This window comes from Chlorocebus sabaeus, chromosome 27, assembly GCF_047675955.1.
Source record: "Chlorocebus sabaeus isolate Y175 chromosome 27, mChlSab1.0.hap1, whole genome shotgun sequence".
Taxonomy (NCBI): Eukaryota; Metazoa; Chordata; class Mammalia; order Primates; family Cercopithecidae; genus Chlorocebus; species Chlorocebus sabaeus.
The window spans coordinates 12,813,204-12,832,575 of record NC_132930.1 but is presented as its reverse complement, the minus strand read 5'-3'; the positions used below and the strand labels follow the sequence as shown (position 1 = coordinate 12,832,575).

At 40.9% G+C, this 19,372-nt stretch overlaps 2 protein-coding genes across 3 annotated transcripts in view; both read left to right on the top strand.

The window, feature by feature from the left end:
• Window positions 1–19,372, top strand: part of TBC1D1 (TBC1 domain family member 1) — a 238,601-nt gene that overhangs the window by 46,801 nt on the left and 172,428 nt on the right. The window lies entirely within an intron of this gene.
• Window positions 14,017–19,354, top strand: PTTG2 (pituitary tumor-transforming 2). The gene is given in 3 exon segments (XM_038008637.2): window positions 14,017–17,050; window positions 17,053–17,222; window positions 17,225–19,354. Coding segments are annotated over 3 exon segments (606 nt in total). The 5' UTR covers window positions 14,017–16,929; the 3' UTR covers window positions 17,540–19,354.

The following is a 19,372-nucleotide window of genomic DNA, read 5'->3' as shown; positions in this document are numbered from 1 at the left end:
CTTGAAAGTTACATATAAAACTTGTAGTTTGAAGTTTTTTGCTTGAGAATAAAGTGGTTGCTTGGGGTCTGAAACCTCAGCCATGTGTGGTGTTGCTGGTGGTTTCTAACTCTCAGGAGGGGACCACCTGCCCAGGAAACGGTAGGCAGACTGGCTCTTGGTGCTGTTTGCTCTGTGTGTTGTGCTAAATATTACCGGGTATTTCTTGCTCGAGATTGATCAGGGATGTAATGACATCTGTCATTGTGATGGGTAAGCAAACCGTGGGTTCTATTGGAGGGAAGGTACTCACTTTGCCCTAATTGATTTAAATTGCTGAAGGGACAGCCTCCTGTTTAGGATGTCTCTTGTAGAGAGTTCTGCTCTTCTTAAAAAACAAAAAATTACTAGGTGCGGTGGTACACACCTGTAGTCCCAGCTACTTGGGAGGTTTAGATGGGAGGGTCGCTTGAGATCAGGAGTTCAAATCCAGCTGGGGCAGCATAGTAAGACCCCCATCTCTTAAAAAATTTTTATATGTATATACATATAAGAGAAAACAAAAATTATCTGAAATAATATTTTTCTGGGATTTTAAAGAAATAAAGTTCTAGAACTAACTCACCCTTAATGGATTGCCAGGAAACCTAGTTCTGGGTGTAATATTCTTCATTGTGTTGGTAGATGTGTGACTTTTAGTGCCCAGGAAGCAGTGCCCAGGTGCCCCACAGTAGTTGGACAGTGTAAACATAAGACACTTTGATAGGAGAGTTTTGCACAAAGAACAGAGGATGGTTGTTCAAATAAGCGATTTGAATTTTAACAAAGTAGAACTAGTGGTTATAAATCTTAGTAGAGTCCAGCCCTGGACTGGACTTTTTGTAAGAAATGTATGACAAACCATATGGTACAGCTATAAACAGAATAATGTACTTCTATGAAGTTGGATAAATGCGATTCAGGTTGCTACAGGGTTGACCAAATCATCGCGATTGGTCCAAGTATAAGGTCTCAGGCTGGTATCCGATGTGACCTCTTAAGAGCCTAGAAGTAGGTTGGGCGCAGTGGCTCATGCCTGTAATCTCAGCACTTCGGGAGGCTAAGGTGGGCAGATCACCTGAGGTCAGGAGTTTGAGACCAGCCTTGCCAACATGGCAAAACTCCATCTCTACTGAAATCACAAAAATTAGCTGAACCTGGTGGTGCACACCTGTAATCCCAGCTACTTGGGAGGCTGAGGCAGGGAGAATCGCTTGAACCTGGGAGACGAAGGTTGCAGTGAGCCGAGATCGTACCATTGCACTCCAGCCTGGGCAACAGAGCGAGACTTCGCCTCAAAAAATAAAAAAAATAAAATAAAATAAATAAAATAAAATAATAAATAAAATAAAATAAAATAAAATAAATAAAATAAAATAAAATAAAATAAAATAAAATAGGCCTAGAAGCGAAAGCCAGCACTTCAGTCCAGCCTGCTTTCCCAGGTTTATGTCAAAGAACGATGTTACTTGGATAATGCTGTATGCTTCTTCTTTACCAAACAACTGTCTGCAGTATTTCTACACAGAAGTGAGCAGATGAGATATGCTTGTAATATCCAGGATTCCCATACAAAGCCTTTCTATTGGAAATTGATGCCATATTAGTACCTAAACTGGTAGCAGTTCTGTTTTACATTCGTGAAATGGAATAAATTTTAAATCTTTTTGATAGAATCTAATGAACAAATATGGGTTAATTTTTAAAATGTGAGTTGAGATAATCTAATTTCAAGTCGCAGCCAAAATAGAAGTCAGCTGTGATTCATTTGAAACTATGTGGACATTCTGAGTGCTGATAACAGAGGAGGGCCTTCCTTTGAAAGTATTATTTTACAAGGTGATGATAGCAAAGCTACAATGAGTATGACAGAAAGCCATAATTTTTTTTTGATACAAAGAAACATTGGCTCTTTAAAAGAAGGTAACAGGAACAGTAGCAACAGTTAAAAATTGGTGAAAGCAATGAACTTTGATATTAAATTTAATTTTCTCTTGCCTTGGTGTCTTGACTGTCATACAAATGAACCTCAGCAGACTAGAAATGCTGGAAAAACCATTATTCTATAACAAAATTACAGCTGACTAGGAAGAATGAATTATGGTCTTCGCAGCACTGTGGGGTGAATATGGTTAACTATAGTTTGTTGTATATTTTCAGAAAGCTAGAAGAGAGGACTTTACGTGCTCCCAACACAAAGAAATGATAAATGTTTGAGGTGATGGATTTGCTAAGTACCCTGATTTGGTCGTTATACATCATACGCATGTATGGAAATATCACTCCGCCTCCCATAAATATGTACAATTATTACACGTCAACTCACACTAAAAGGGAAGAAACAGTATCATATGAATCTATTAAAATAATGTCCTTGTTTTGTTTGAGCAGGAAGTGAATAATTTTATCATGTCCCAAAGAGAAGCTAGATCATGACCTCGGCCTTGAAGGGTCAACAGTGGCCCAGGGAAAAGAACTGCGGGCATGACCTGCAGGAAGAGGAAGCCGGGCTGTGAAACCACAGGGAGGAGAAGGGGAGCTGTGGTGGCAGCAGGGACTGGGGCTGTCTGGAGAAGGCATGAGAAAGTGGGAGTTGCGGCAGTGTCAATGCTAGTTGTCCTGTCTGCCCACATGCCATGAGACATATCTTCTCCCAGGCTATGCCAAATTTCAGGACCGCCTCAGGACTCCTTTCCTTGGTATTTATCCAAGAGAAAGGAATATGCATGTGCACATCGTCTTGTACACTAAGGCTTTTAGCCGCTTTTTATGTAATAGCCAAAAATGGAAAACAATCTAGAAGCTTAAAACAGCCTACATGTCTGGCAACAGGTGGTAAATGGTATGTGACTCAACAATAAAAAGGGATGGACGGTTGATGAACATAGCAGTGGGGAAGATCTCAAAGTCATTATGCTGAGCAAAACAACGCGGACATCTCCCCTACCCGCATTCCCCAAGCAAAGATTACATGCTGCATAATTCCGTTTATTCATTTATTTATGTATTTATTTATTTTTGAGACAAAATCTTGCTCTGTCGCCCAGGCTGGAGTATAGTAGTGCCATTGCTGCTCACTGCACCCTCCACTCCCCGGGTTCAAGCAATTCTCCTGCCTCAGCCTCCCGAATAGCTGGGACTACAGGCGTGTGCCATCATGCCAGGCTAATTTTTGTATTTTTAGTAGAGATGGGGTTTCACCATGTTGGCCAGGCTGATCTCAAACTCCTGACCTCAAGTGATCCACCTGCCTTGGTCTCCCAAAGTGCTGGGACTATAGGCATGAGCCACCGCGCCTGGCCTATTTATGCTTTATTTTTTAGAGACAGGGTTTCTCACTCTGTCACCCAGGCTACAGTACAGTCGTGAGATCATAGCTCACTGCAGCCTCGACCTCCTGGGCTCAAGCAATCCTCCTGCCCCAACCTCCCCAGGTTGCGCCAGGTGAGCACCACTGCACTTGACTAATTAAAAAAAATTTGTTTGTGGAGGCAGGTTCTCACTATGTTGCCCAGGCATAAAACATAATTCTGTTCCTATAAAACTATAGAAGATGCAAACTAATGTTTAGTCAAGAAAACAGATCAGTGGTTGTTTGGAGACAAAGTAGGGGGAAAGATGGATTACAAAGTGACACAAGAATTTTGGAGATGATGGGAAATGTTTGGTAAATTGTGTTGGTTTCACAAACATGTTCATATGTCAAAAGACAAGTGGATAGTTTATGTATAGTTCATTTAAAAAAAAAGTTAAAACAAAGGTAGTACCCCCAAATAAAAGAACAGGGCCTGCTAGATGGTAAGTTGTCAATAAATGTCAGTTAACAATAATAATAATAGGTAGGTACTATGATTATTCCTAGTTTACAGAGTGGAAACTGAAGCCCAGAGAGGTTAAGTAACTTGCCCAAGGTCACACAGTCAGCTGGTGGTGTGTCCAGGATGCAATCTAACTCCAAGACCTGAACCCCATGGTAGGAAAAAGAGTGTGAAAACAGGGCTAGAAGAATGAGCAGGTCCAGAAAGAAGATTATAAGAGGCATCATGTCAGAGGAGCAGCAAGGGGGACGGGAGGGCAGTGGGTATGCGAAGAAGAGCTTCCACTGAGAACATTCCATGGGCATTTTGTATCAAGTACATTTTGTATCAAGAACCTGCCTTTTCTCACTCAGTCATTAATTCACATACCATAAAAGTCACCCATTTGAGGCCAGGCACGGTGGCTCACGCCTGTTATTTCCAGCCCTTTGGGAGGCCAAGGTGGGTGGCTCACTGGAGGCCAGGAGTTTGAGACCAGCCTGGCCAACATGGTGAAACCTTGTCTCTACTGAAAATATGAAAATGTGCTGAGCGTGGTGGCACATACCTGTAATCCCAGCTATTCCACAGGCTGAGGCAGGAGAATGTCTTGAACCCGGGAGGTGGGGGTTGCAGCGAGCCGAGATTTCACCACTGCGCTCCAGCCTGGGCAACAGAGCAAGACTCTGTCTCAAAAAAAAAAAAAAAAAAAAAAACCATTTGAAGTATACAATTCAGTGGGTTTTAGTATATTCACAGGGTTGTGCAACCATCACCACAGTTTAATTTCAGTGTTTTTGGCACTCCCTCAAAAAACCTGTATGTATCAGCTGTCACCCCCTGTCTTCCTCTTCCTCCCTTACTTCTTCAGCCTTAGTTAACCACAGATCTACTTTCATCACTATAGACTTGCATATTCTGAACATTTCACATGGATAGAATCATGCAATATGTGGTCTTTTCTTGCCTGACATCTTTCACTTAGTATAATGTTTTCAAGGTTCATCATGTTGTAGCATATATCAGTACCTCATTTCCTTTTATGGATGAATAATAATCTATTGTGTGGATACACCACATTTGTTTTTACAGTCATCAGTTGATGGCCATGGGCTGCTTTCAGTTTCTGGCCATTTTGAACAGTGCTGCTAATCTCAATCAGTTTTATTTCAACAGCTGATGGTTATTTCAACTGGTAAAGAGAGAGGCATATATCAGTCACAGGCACAGACACGATCTGAGCAGACGGCTCTTTATTTATTTGCAGACCATCTGGTTTATTTTGTATTTAACAAAATATGTGGGGACTCTTTTGACATATTTTTCTGTGCAGTAAAGAACTGAGACTTAGGCTACAGGTATCAGTGATAGGGCTTCCTAATTACTTGTGTTTAGGAAAATTGTTTGCAAAGGAATTGATAACTTTTATTGAGTGCTTCCTCTTGGGTTGATGCATATTTTCCAGTATAATTCTTACACCATTCTGTGTGCTAAGTTTTATTATCCTTAATGTAAATAAGACTTCTGAGGCACATGGATGTTGTAGCACGTACTGAGGTGCCTGCCTCCAAGTTCACCCACAGGTGCATACTGGCAGCTTCTCGTTTTACCCACCAGTCTCTTTGCTTCTTAGCCTGAGGCGTTCTCAGACTGCCTGAAAATCCCTTAGCAGTGCTAGGGATCTAATCACTCCAGGGCAACCCTAAAGAGTTGAAGTGACTACATGCTCAGCTTTCCTTCTTCCTTCCAGATGTTCTACATGACAGGTCAGCAAACTTTTGCTCTTAGGGTCAGAAAGTAAATATTTTCAACTTTGTAGGCCATACGGTCTCTGTAACAACTATTCAACTCTGCCATTTTAGCACGAAAGTAACGATAGATGGTACCAAAATAATGGGCTTGGTTATGTTCCAATAAAACTTTATTTATAAATAGAAGCTGTGTGGGTAGGAATTGACCTGTTGACTGTAGTTTGCTGACACATATTCTCTGCGATTTCTTAGAAGATTCCTAATGGAGTTGAACCCCAGTTGCACCGAGAGGTAACCCGTTCATTACCACACCCTTTTTTTACTGGCTTTTCTTTCTTCCCTGTGTCTTTATTTACATGCCTATATTTTTGCTTCCTGGGGTCTCCAACCAGACAAACTCCCTGTCCCAAATTCCTTCTCTCAAGATCTGTTTTTGGGGAACCAAATTGACAAACCAGGACAATACGATATTACACCAGGCTGAGAACATGCATATGAAGAGATCAGAGGCTGTGGCATGAGTCTGAGCCGCAGTTCTGCACCTGAATGACCCTGGGCAAAAAACCGCACCTCTTTGTGCCTCAATTTCCTCATCGACAAAATGGGTATTGTCACACAACCTACTGAAAAAAGTTGTTAGGAGGATTTTATGTGTTAATCTGTGTAAAACAGAAGCATGCCTGATAATACGTAATTTCTTATTATAAACCATAGAGACTTGTGAATGGCTCATAAAGTTTTTCTTTCATTTATGGAAAGACCCTTTATGCCCTCTTTGCAAAAAAAATAGGATTGAGTTCATGGATTTTTCAAAAAATTCTTAAGACTTCATTTTTTACAGCAGTTTTAGGTTCATAGCAAAATTGAGAAGAGGCTACAGATATGTCTCATATCCCCCTCGTCCCCTGACATGCACAGCCTCCCCCAGTAGCAACACCCCCCACCAGAGTGGTCCATTTGTTACAACTGATGAACCAACATTGACATATTGTTCTCACCCAAAATTCATAGTTTACATTAGTGTTCATTCTTGGTATTGTACATCCTGTGAATTGGACAAATGTATAATGACATGTAGTCACTTTTTTTTTTTTTTTTTTTTTTTTGAGGCGGAGTTTCTCTCTTGTTGCCCAGGCTGGAGTGCAGTGGTGCGATCTCAGCTTACTGCAACCCCCACCTCCCAGGTTCAAGCTATTCTACTGCCTCAGCCTCCCAAGTAGCTGGGATTACAGGCACTTGCCACCATGCCCGGCTAATTTTTGTATTTTTTTTTAAGTAGCGATGGGGTTTCACCATGTTGGCCAGGCTGGTCTTGAACTCCTGACCTCAGGTGATCCACCCTTCTCGGCCTCCCACAGTGCTGGGATTACAGGCATGAGCCACTGCGCCTGGCCTATTCACCATTTTAAATCATTTATTGTGAGAAATATAAGTAGCTGAACAATACAATGTACTTTTTCCCAGTTTGGCTTTGATGATTTGAAAATATATTGTCCTTTGTGTTCAAAAAACACAAAGCACAAAGAATTCCTGTCTTTGGGGGCTATTTACTGTATACTGAAATATTTATGAGTGAAATGGTATATCAGGGATTGTTTTTAAAAACGATCGTGGGAAGACAAGTGGGGGTGGATACCGAAATAAGATTGGGCCCGAGCTGACACTGGTTGAAACTGGGTGATGGAACCTGAGAGTTCATTATAATTTTCTCTCTACTTTCCTATTTGACATTTTTCATAAATATAGGTGGTTAAAAAAAATACATGGCCTCAGAATCTATAAACAAAACTTTGCTGCTATAAGAACTGCATTATAGGAAGGAAGGAGGGGAATTATCTCCAGCTACATCCTGGGGACCACCACCCTAATTTGTTAACATATCAGAACTACAGGCTCTTTTTTATTCTTAAGTATGCCCAAGACCCTCTGCAAGATTTGTCTTCTGTGGTCACAGCAGGGAAAGGAGCCTTGTGACACTCCGCTAGGGAAGAGGAGATGTGGTGACACTCAGCCAAGTTAGTGAAGTGGACCTTCGATATTTGAAAAGGACATTCAAAACAACATTTGAAAGAGGTCAGAGTATTTGTTCAGTGAAACACTTAGGATCTATAAAACGGTTATAGTGTTTGTCAGGAGAATAAACACTGGAAATCTGTAGAGAGGTCACAGCCTTTGCCCAGAGTAGTAAATCATTCAGATACGATTTTTAGCTATTACAATATTGACATGGAGTTCAGGTGATAATGGGTATGTACTTTTACCATGTCCCTCCCTGTGACTGTACAAACCTACATACTGACATCTATGAGTTCTCAGACTATGTATAAGCCTTTCCCTGTATTACAGTGCTTGTCATCACTGTAGGGACCTTTGAAAGAGCTGCAGGAGAAGGTGAGGAAGAAAGCCCTGCCTGGAAAGTAACAGTGAACCACCAGTGTCAGCAAAGTGAAGCTTGTTGCAAGGCCTGCAGTCATTATGCACCCAACAGCTTCTAGTTCATCCCAGTCGCCCTGAGACTATTTATCCTGCGACTTCACACGCGCTTTGTAGTTTTGTTGTGATCTTCACTGAGTCAGTGCGGAAATCACAGGCTGGATTTTAGACTTTTTACTTTTCAGCATGTGATTTAAAGTTCTGTTGACTTGGGGAAAGGGCTGATAATCTTGTGCTAAATCATTAATGGAATTTAAATTAAAATCTCCATCTCCCAATCAACCCAGATGTCCATCAATGGTAGACTGGACAAAGAAAATGTGGTATATACACCATGGAATACTAGGCAGCCATAAAAAGAAATGAGATCATGTCCTCCGGAGGAACATGGATGGAGCTGGAAGCCATTATCCTCAGCAAACTGACAAAGGAATGGAAAACCAAACACCACATATTCTCATTTATAAGTGGGAACTGAGCAAAGAGAACACATGGTCACAGGGAGGAGAACAGCACACTCGGGGGCCTGTCAAGGGGTGGGGTGAGGGGAGGGAGAGCATTAGGAAAAACAGCTAATGCATGCTAGGCTTAATATCTAGGTGACGGGTTGATAGGTACAGCAAACCACCATGGCACACGTTTACCTATGTAACAAACCTGCACATCCTGCACATGTACCCTGAAACTTAAAAATAAACATTTTTCAAAAGGGAAAAATAAAATGTCCATCTTTTGAATCCTGGTTTTTTAGTTATCCCACATGGCCTTGTCGTTTGCACAGATTATGTGACGGTTTTGAGTTGATTGGGGCTGCAGAAAAATTGTGCTAATTTACAGTGAAAATCAAATCAAGACATTTGATTGATGATGTGTGATCATCATTGTGCACGGCTAGATGCGCTGATTGATGACGTGGTTTTGGATGTGCTGTTTACTGTCTCAGCTGCAGGTAATTGGAATCCACAGGCATTACCTCCATTCTTCTCCCACTCCGGCATGCAGACATTTTGCATTCAGAGCCAGTAATTTGGTGCCTTTTCCGACGAGTTCGGACTGAAAGCATGAATGCTAAATTTTGGAATACCACAGTGTGATATGAAAAGCGTATTGCTAATTAATGGAATAGAACCAGGTAGGAATTTCTTGGACAGACAAGAGATAAATGGTGTTTTTAATTTGGAAGTGATCTTGAGTAATTCTTCTGAGCTCAGTTTTTAACTGACAAATCTTAATATCAGACTTTATTAAAAACGTTTTCCAAGTGTCATGTGCAATTAAAGCTTCATCAAGGAGAGGCACTTGCATGTCATTACCGGTAATAGAATCCTGTTCCTGTAGTTTTTAATTCCCACATTACTGAAATGAAACACAACTAGTTATGTAGTATAATATGTAAAATCTACTAGGGAATTCAGTAATTTTGCAATTAAGCTTGAGGTCTTTTAAAATCATTTTGTCTATTAAATATGTCACTATAACTGTTTAATCATGACTTGAATAAGAGACAGGAGAAAACGTATCTGGGAAAACGCAAATGGTTGATGAGTAGAAAAAGTGACTAAGGTTGGCCGGGCGCGGTGGCTCATGCCTGTAATCCTAGCACTTTGGGAGGCTGAGGCGGGTGGATCATGAGCTGGCTAAAACGGTGAAACCCCGTCTCTACTAAAAAATACAAAAAAAATTAGCCGGGCGTGGTGGCGGGCAGTGTAGTCCCAGCTACTTGGGAGGCTGAGGCAGGAGAATGGCGTGAACCCGGGAGGCGGAGCTTGCAGTGAGCTGAGATCCAGCCACTGCACTCCAGCCTGGGCTACACTGAGAGACTCCGTCTCAGGGAAAAAAAAAAAAAAAAAGTGACTAAGGATGACGTGTAGAATAGTGGTAAATTCTACAGAATCTTAGCGCTCCTTCAAGGGAGGGGTAAACATGAGCCATGCCTGGGAGGCAGTTTGTATATTTTGAGAAGATTGGATGGTTACTGTGGTTAGCTTGGCATGTGGCCAGGGACAGTAGAAAATAAGGATGAGTTCAGCTAAAAGTAATAGAACGCCCAATTTATAGCGGCTAGTATCGTCATTTCTCATTTTGACATCCTTAGCAACGTCGCCAGGGAGCCCGTTATTAATGTAGATTATCAGGCCCCACTTAAGCCCTGCAGAATTAATTAGCATTTCCATTGTAAGGAGATTTCCAAGCGATTCATAGGCCCATTAAAGTCTGGTCTAGAAAATAAAGATACTTAGATATCTCACTGAATAAGGATCGGAATGCAAGCAGTTCCAGAGTGGCTGGATCTAGATCGTCAATAACTGGCTTTTGTCTCATTCCACTTTGCAATCCCTAGCATGTTGACTTTGGCCTTTTGTTATGTGGCCTCAGGATTCCAAGATGGCTGCTGTGGCTCCTTGCACCAGTGCGTTCTAGGCAGGAAGGGTGGGGGCAGACATCTTCTAATATCTCATTGGCCAGACCTGGGTCACATGTTGACTTTTTGTTTTTTCTTTTAACCTTTCCTATGGTACTGAACATGCTGACTTTTAGATGACTCATTTGGGAAGGTAAAAGGATTAACATTACTAATTTATACATTCATTCATTCATTCAGTCAAAAAAAATTGCCTACTATGTGCCAACTCATGAGTATTCCATAGGGCTACAGCTGAGATCAAAGGTCTATGTCTATGGTCTCAACAAAATTAGGGTTATTTTAGTGAAGAGGAAATGGGAGAATCATTATTAGGTAGAATCAATATCAGCCACAGGTAGATTGAGGCCAGATTTGGAAGGGTCTTGGAAGTCATGTCAAGAATGGTCTGAGACCAGTGAGGATACCTTTGAGGTGATTCAAGTAAGAGATGATGAGGACCAGCCTAGGACAACAGTAGCTGTGATGGAGGAAGGGATGCTTTGAAGGTCCGCTGTGAGGCAAGTGCCTACTTAGTAATACTGTATGTGGGCGATGAAGAGGAGGGGTGATTTACTGAAACTCTGATGGGATCCTTCGCTCAGCTGTCTAAGACCAGCTGACATAAAAAAAAAAAAAATCTATGTATCGTATGACTCTTAGCAGTGTATTTTTAAAAATTTTATATATTTATTTATTTATTTTGAGACAGAGTCTTGCTCTGTAGTCCAGTCTGGAGTGCAGTGACGCGATCCAATCTTGGCTCACTTAGCAGTGGATTTTTAAAAAATCTATGTATTTAACACATACATAATCAGGTGATAGAAAGCTCTGTAATCTAGATTTTCCACCTAATGTGTCATGTACTGATTTCTGTCAGTGCACGTAGAACTATCTCATCCTTCTTTAACTCAGTTTTTATTTTTATTTGAAACATGTTGTAAAACGTAAGTTAAAAACCATGTATAATAGGCCGGGCGCGGTGGCTCAAGCCTGTAATCCCAGCACTTTGGGAGGCCGAAGCGGGTGGATCACGAGGTCAGGAGATCGAGACCATCCTGGCTAACATGGTGAAACCCCGTCTCTACTAAAATATACAAAAAACTAGCCGGGCGAGGTGGCGGGCGCCTGTAGTCCCAGCTACTCGGAGGCTGAGGCAGGAGAATGGCGTAAACCCGGGAGGCGGAGCTTACAGTGAGCCGAGATCGCGCCACTGCACTCCAGCCTGGGTGACACAGCGAGACTCCGTCTCAAAAAAAAAAAAAAAAAAAAAAAAAACCATGTATAATAAATTTAAGAAACTATAAAAAGTAAAAAAAGAAATCGCCCGTTCATTTTACTTCTGGAGCATGTATCTCCCCTGGTTTTTTTCCAAAGGTAGCACAGACTTAATGAGAGATTCCTGTGAACTGCACACACATACCTCTCTATGTGTATACAGTTGTCCCTCAGTATGCGTTGGGGCAAGGGGTTGGTTCTACCACCCCTGTGGATACCAAAATCCATGGATGCTCAAACCCCTGATATAAAATGACATAGTATTTGCCTATAACCTGTGCGCACCCTCCCATATACTTTAAATCATCTCTAGATTACTTACACTACTCAATACAATGTAAATGCTACATATATAGTGTTATACTGTTTTGTTCAGGGAATAGTTACAAGAAAAAATGCCTGTGTGTGTTCAGTACAGACACAACCATCCTTTATTTTTTCCAAATATTTACAATCCATGGTTGGTTGAATCCACAGATGCAGAACCCATGAATAAAGAGGGTCAACTGTACATAAATTACAGGCGTTACGATGTGCAGTTTCCACCATCACTCTTTTTTACAAAAATTTCTGCCTTTTGTTATCAGCACCTGTGGTCCAAGAATAAGCAGTGTTTAAGAGAGCTTTACCTCAAAGTTTACGCTTTTCATTTTTCTATTATGTATATAGATTATAATACATATCGTCTGGGCTGGCCGTGGTGTCTCATGCCTGTAATCCCAGCACTTTGGGAGGCTGAGGTGGGAGGATCGCTTGAGCCCAGGATTTCGAGACCAGCCTGGGCAACATAGTGAGACTTTGTCTCTATTTAAAAAATAAAAAATAAATATCTTCCCCCAAAATACATAAAATCTGTTTTAAATAAACTTTTTTTTTTTTTTTTTGAAACAACGTCTCTGTCACTGAGGCTGGAGTGCAGTGTCGCGATCTAGGCTTACTGCAGCCTCTGCCTCCCAGGTTCAAGCCATCTTCCCACCTCAGCCTTCTGAGTAGCTGGAATGACAACTGGCTAATTTTTGTATTTTTTATAGAGATGGGGGTCTCCCTATGTTGCCCAGGTTGGTCTCATAACTCCTGGACTTCAAGCGATCACCCACCTCAGCCTCCCAAAGTATTGAGACTACAGGCATGAGCCACTGCACCCGGCTTAATGAACTTATAATACACTATTCTATTTAAAAATTTCTTTCATTCGTTGTCTGACTCTCTCTTCACTAAGATGTAAGTTTCCTGAGGGCAGGGGTTTTGGTTTGTTTTGCTCACAGATGTATCGCCACAGACTACACAGTACCTGGCCCCAAGTAGGTGCTCAATACATATTGAATGTGAAGTGAATAAACTTCCAGCAGACTATCCTCACTGTGCTTTAATACATTTAAAATGACCAATTGACTTTCCCTGTGCTTCCATTCTGTGTCTTTTCCCCTTGACCTCATGTGATATGCTCAGGGACGCCAACTAGTGTCAGTATTAACTTAAGAAAAGTGGAATGTAGCCGGGCACAGTGGCTCACACCTGTAATCCCAGCACCTTGGGAGACTCAGATGGGCAGATCACTTGAGGTCAGGAGTTCAAGACCAGCCTGGTCAACATAGTGAAACCCCATCTCTACTAAAAATTAGCCAGATATGATGGAGCACACCTGTAGTCCCAGTTACTTGGGAGGCTGAGGCAGGAGAATCACTTGAACCCAGGAGGTGGAGGATGCAGTGAGCAGAGATCACACCATTGCACTCCAGCCTGGGCAACAGAGCAAGACTCCATCTCAAAAAAAAAAAAAAAAAAAAAAGAGGGGAGTGCAGAAATGAATTCCCCCAAAGAAGCCACTGATTCATGCCACGTTGAAACTTAAAGGATTACTTTTATCCGGTCTTTGGGATTATCTGCACCATGACTCCCCTCCCCTTACATGAAGGATCAAGGTGGCCACATAAACATTTAGACTCCCTGCGTGAGATGGAAGAACATAAGCACCTGATGAGTTTGTACAATACTCATGGCCACAGTTACACAATGTGGCAGGCATATCCCTTCCTTTCCAAAAGAAGGAAAGAGACAAATGTATGATACCTGATATTACACATTTTTTCATTCTTCACCATCATTGAAGTAATAAATAACACTACATTTTTAGAGACAAGGAATTTATCTGTTGACAGGAATATGTGTTGCTGGGCACAGTGGCTCATGCCTGTAATCCTAACACTTTGGGAAGCCAAGGCAGGAGGATCTCTTGAGCCCAGGAGTTCAAGACCAGTCTGAGCAACACAGCAGGACCCCTCTCTGCAAAGCATAGAAAGATTACCTGGTCATGGGGGTGCATGCCTGTAGGCCTATGTACTCAGGAGGCTGAGGCGGGAGGATTGCCTGAGCCTAAGAGTTCAAGGCTACAGTGAGCTATGATCACACCACTGCACTCCAGCCTCAGCAACAGAGCAAGGTCCTATATCTTAAAATAATAATAATAATAAAAATAAAGAATAAATAATACAGAAAGAGAAGAGAGTTGAGATTTCAAAACAGTCTTTCTGACTCCAAACTCCATTTTTTTCCTACACCACTTTTTCATAAAAGTTCAGAACAGATTGTTTGACGTTTTTCTTATTGTTCATTATTACTTTTTAAAAGGTCGATTCTGACATTTGATGTACATTTCCTGACAAACTACATATCATTTTCCTCTCTCCCTTCTGTCTTTCCTTCCTTTTATTCTTCCATTTATAATGCAACAGATGATAGTTTTTCATGGTGTCCTGTAAGTAGTGTATTTTATTTTAAAATACGAGATAAAATTATCAGCAGCCACTTGTGGAAAGCTTCACCGGAAAATATTACTTCAACCATACTTACGTGTTTTTTAAAATGCTAGTTTTGCTGATCTCCACTTAGAACAACAGAAACACAGATGGCTGCAGTTACTGGATTTGCTGCCAGTTTTTATGCCCCCTTTCTCATATACATTTATGGTGACCAAGTTTACTTTCAAAAACATATGCTAAGAATAGTAACAGATTTTTCAGATTTGAAGTTGTCTAGGAAAAAAGTATGCTTCATGTTAAGAAAGAGTCTGTAAGATCAACAAAGCAGATTCATCTAGAAAACCCATTCTCTGAGCAGGCCATTTTCATCTCTAACCAATAAACACCAGATTCCTTAGCTTGGCAAGTCAAGAACCTTGACCATATCTGGTCTCAGATGATTCTTCATGCTTTTTTTTCTAGTTCCAAGATGCTGTACTCTATTTTCCAGCAAAATGGGACAGTTGATTTTACCTCGTAGCCATGCTTTCCTCTGTTTTGCTTATCGTTATTTCTTTTGCCTGGGGAGATTTCCTCTTACTTCTTCCTAGCTCAGATGCCACCTCCTTCAGAAAGTGTTCTTGGATTAGATGTGCTTTCACACCTCTAGACCTCACTGGTCTTTATTTGTCCCTTCTTTAGGACACATATACAACATCTTTTACTTTAATTATTTCTGCCCCAATTCAAAGAACAATTAGAAGGCTATTAATAAAAAATGAATGTGTCAGAACAGTTGAAAGAAGTTGCTTAACAATAATTCCTCCTAATGATATAATGAGACAGGATTGCAGACAGGTGGCCTGCAATTTTTTTTTTTAAAAGTTGCCTACCATAGTGTTTGAAGAAAAACAATTCAATTGGAATGCCTGCTGATTGGCACACACACTCTACCCCACCAGCCTCCCTGTTCCCCATTACCTTCTACTGGTACATCATATATTTATCATATATTTACATTCCCTGACTGACTCTGGGTGGCACTTGAGTTTACAAGCTCCATATAGAGGTTACATCAATCATTTGATATACCAGATGCAAGTCATGGCTCTGTCACTTTCTAGCTAGCTGTCTCAGGTTAAGAGCAAGGCTTCTAATGATACCTTTGAATGGCCCTTTCTTTTTTGAGGTGGCCTCATGCAAATAAATAGGTGCAGCTGACCCTTGAACAATATGAGGGCTACGGGTGCCAATCACCTGCACAGTTCAAAATCCACCTGTAACCTTTGACTCCCAAAAAGCTTAACCAATAGTCTTCTGTTGACCTCACCAATAACACCGTTGACTAACACACGTTTTGTATGTTATATGCACTATATCCTGTATTCTCACAATAAAGTAAGCTGGACAAAAGAAAATGTTATTAAGAAAAATCATAAGGAAGAGAACATATTTCATTATTCATTAAGTAGAAATAGATCATCATAAAGGTCTTCACCCTCATTGTCTTCACACTGAGTAGGCTGAGGAGGAGGAAGAAGAGGAGGGGATGGTCTTGCAGTCTCAGAGGTGGCAGCCACAGAAGAAAATCTGAGAACAAGTGGATCCATGCAACTCAATCCTGTATTGTTCAAGACTCAACTGTATGTTTTTGCATGTGGGCTCAAATACATACACACACATGGCCATGGGTCAAAGATTCATAGAATAAATTAGACAGCAAGAATATTTATCATTGAATTGAAATGGCTCACTGCAAAACTGCCTTCAACTTATCTCCAGGCCTTAGAAACAGAAGTGACCCTTTGCTGCTGTGAATCAATAGCCTGGACTAGATCGGGGTTGGGTTGGCCAAGGTACATAGTCATTGCCATAGTCCAGTATTCCTGCCCAAGCAGTCACCATTAGTAGTCACATTGTTCAGACAGGGCCTCTCAGCTCTTCCCACCACTGCATACTGGATTGTCTGCCACCAGTAGATGAGAGTTGGCAAAAGGGATAAATCAGGATGAAACATTTGGGCATTTTGCAGTTTAGAGAAACTTTGGGGGTGCTGCTTTAGTAAAAAATGGAAGACTTGCATTCATTAAAGGTTAGTAAGAAGTGAAATCGTGTATGTAAAAGTACATTATAAATTAGAAAATGCAGTAAAGGCAGAAACTATTTATTTATTGGTTGTTCTGCACTTTACCTAAGTGGTTTTTGATCATTTCACAATGTATAAGAGTTGGGTTTTACCTCCATTTCATGGATGTGGAAATAGGGCTTGGATGTTAGCTGACTTGCCCAAATCTTACAGTTAACAGAAAGTGGTACTCCCGAGATTCCTACCCAGGTTTGCCTGACCTCAGGCCTGTGCTCTTTGTATGAGTTCGTGCTGACTCCTAGATGATGTGCTAGGCACAAAAATTAGATATTACACCAATTTCCACTATAGTTAACATTCTATCTAAATGTAAAGTGGGACCACGATCTTAGATGAATGTGGCTGTTGAGAGTAGCAATAATCCAGGATGGCTACTCTGATCTACGTTGATAAGGAAAATGGAGAACCAGGCACCCGTGTGGCTGCTAAGGATGGACTGAAGCTGGGGTCTGGACCTTCAATCAAAGCCTTAGATGGGATATCTCAAGTTTAACATCACGTTTTGGCAAAACGTTCACTGCTCCATCAGCCTTACCTAAAGCTACCAGAAAGGCTTTGGGAACTGTCAAGAGAGCTACAGAAAAGTCAGTAGAGACCAACGGACCCAGCAAACAAAACCAGCCAAGCTTTTCTGTCAGAAAGATGACCGAGAAGACTGTTAAAAAAAAAAAAGCTCCGTTCCTGCCTCAAATAACGCCTATCCAGAAATAGAAAAATTATTTCCCTTCAATCCTCTAGACTTTGAGAGTTTGGACCTGCCTGAAGAGCACCAGATTGCACACCTCCCCTTCAGTGGAGTGCCTCTCATGATCCTTCATGAGGAGGGAGAGCTAGAAAAGCTGTTTCAGCTGGGCCCCCCTTCACCTGTGAAGATGCCCTCTCCACCATGGGAATGCAATCTGTTGCAATCTCCTTCTAGCATCCTGTTGACCCTGGATGTTGAATTGCCAGTTGTTTGCTATGACATAGATATTTAAATTTCTTAGTGCTTTAGAGTTTGTATGTATTTTTATTAATAAAGCATTCTTTGTTTAACAACATAATAAATACATAAATATGAAGTGGGTCATATTCCTCTTTACGTGCATCTGTCTCAGCTGTCCCTTGTTTCTATATTTCTTCAATAGTACGGCCCCTACTCTTTGAGGATATGTCAACATGATTTACTTCTGTAGAGAAACAGGAGACAGGAAATAGCAAAGGATAAAGGAGAAAAGGCCAGGGTCAGGCCAGGAACTTCCTATATCTTTTCTTCTCAGCCTAGTGTGAACCAGATGAAAGCCTTAAAGAGATCCTAGCAGCAAAGGGAGATAATTAAAAGAATGAGAATTTTGTGGAATGCTAAAAAAAAATAGGGAACATATTTGCAGCTAGGACTAACATTGATTATCTTAAAATGTCTGTATGGCTAAATAATATTCATGAAATCCCATGTCTTATGCTTCTAATGTCTTATAACTTAAAGCACTTTTATGTCCATGCCTTGAATTCTGTACAAAGCTTTGATAGAGTCACAGATGTCTGGTGTCAATCCAGATTGCCTGAAAGGCTTCAGGGGTTCCTCTGTGGTTCCTGAATTCCAGGACTTAGTGAGTTTCCTAGACCAAGAGCTGCTATTCATTATACATGTTAGTGGTTTTGCTCTTTCTACTGAAAGTGGGTGGTGGTTATGTCTCTGAACATGTTATTCCACAAAAAGCCAACTGGATGTGGCTATTTAAGAACCATCAAGGGCATGACAGGCCAAAGGTTCCAAATCCCTCCTCAATCAAAGGATGCTATCAGAACTGACCTCCAGAAAAGATGCAAAGTCTCACTCCTAGGCTGTCATACTGGTCCTTAGAGAAGAGTTACAATTTTGTGATCTGCCCCAATCCATTTTGTTTTTTGCTTCCATGCTATTTTAAAACTGGAGAAGGTTTAAGTTTAAAAATTCAAGACAAATCATAAAACATTTGAGAAGTCACTTGTACATTGCCTGTCTTTCCCACTAAATTGTGGGCCCCATGAGGGCAGGTACCATCTCTGTTTTATTCACTATGGAGTCCAAGTACTTACCCTTATCTTGGAGCTGATTCTATGGTGAGCTGCTCCAAGTAATCTTTGTCTTGGGCCAGTAGTCATGCAGGTCAAGGATAAGTTTCCATTAGGTGTGGGCATAAGTTCCTACCCAGCCATTGTCCTCTTCACCAGAAGAGCTAAATTTCATCTGTAAAGGAAGACATCACATTCTGTAAATGGTAGGGCCTCGTTCTCCTGTAAGATTCATATTTCTGCATTTTGGACTCTAGAACCATAGGTGTATCCCATGGCAAGACAGGAAGTATTACTGGAGTCAGACTCCCTGGGTCTTAACCTTGTTTCCTCTATTTAATGGCTATGCAACCTTAGGCAAGCTGATAACGTCTAAAATTTTACTCTTAAAGCTGTTGATAGAGACACCAAACATTTTTAAATTTCTAAATATTTACTGCCATAGTGAGGATCTAAATGACATCAGAGTAGAAATTCGATAAATATTTGTTGGAGGGATGAGTGAATAATTAACCTCTCAGACTTCAGTTTCATCACCTGTAAATAAAGAGGTGCAACTATATGATATCTTTTCAGTTCTAATATCCTGTGGACTTAGTTATGTTAGTAGTTACGATATTTTTTATTCTTAGTAATTTTTTCAGGATTACTATGAGGATAATAAGAAGTCGAATTCTAAACTGAAATAAGTCAAGGGAATTGAATAAAAACTTGGACAAAAAAAGAGTTTTAAAAATCACCCTAAGTCCAATGATCAGATGGCCCTTGCTTTAAGG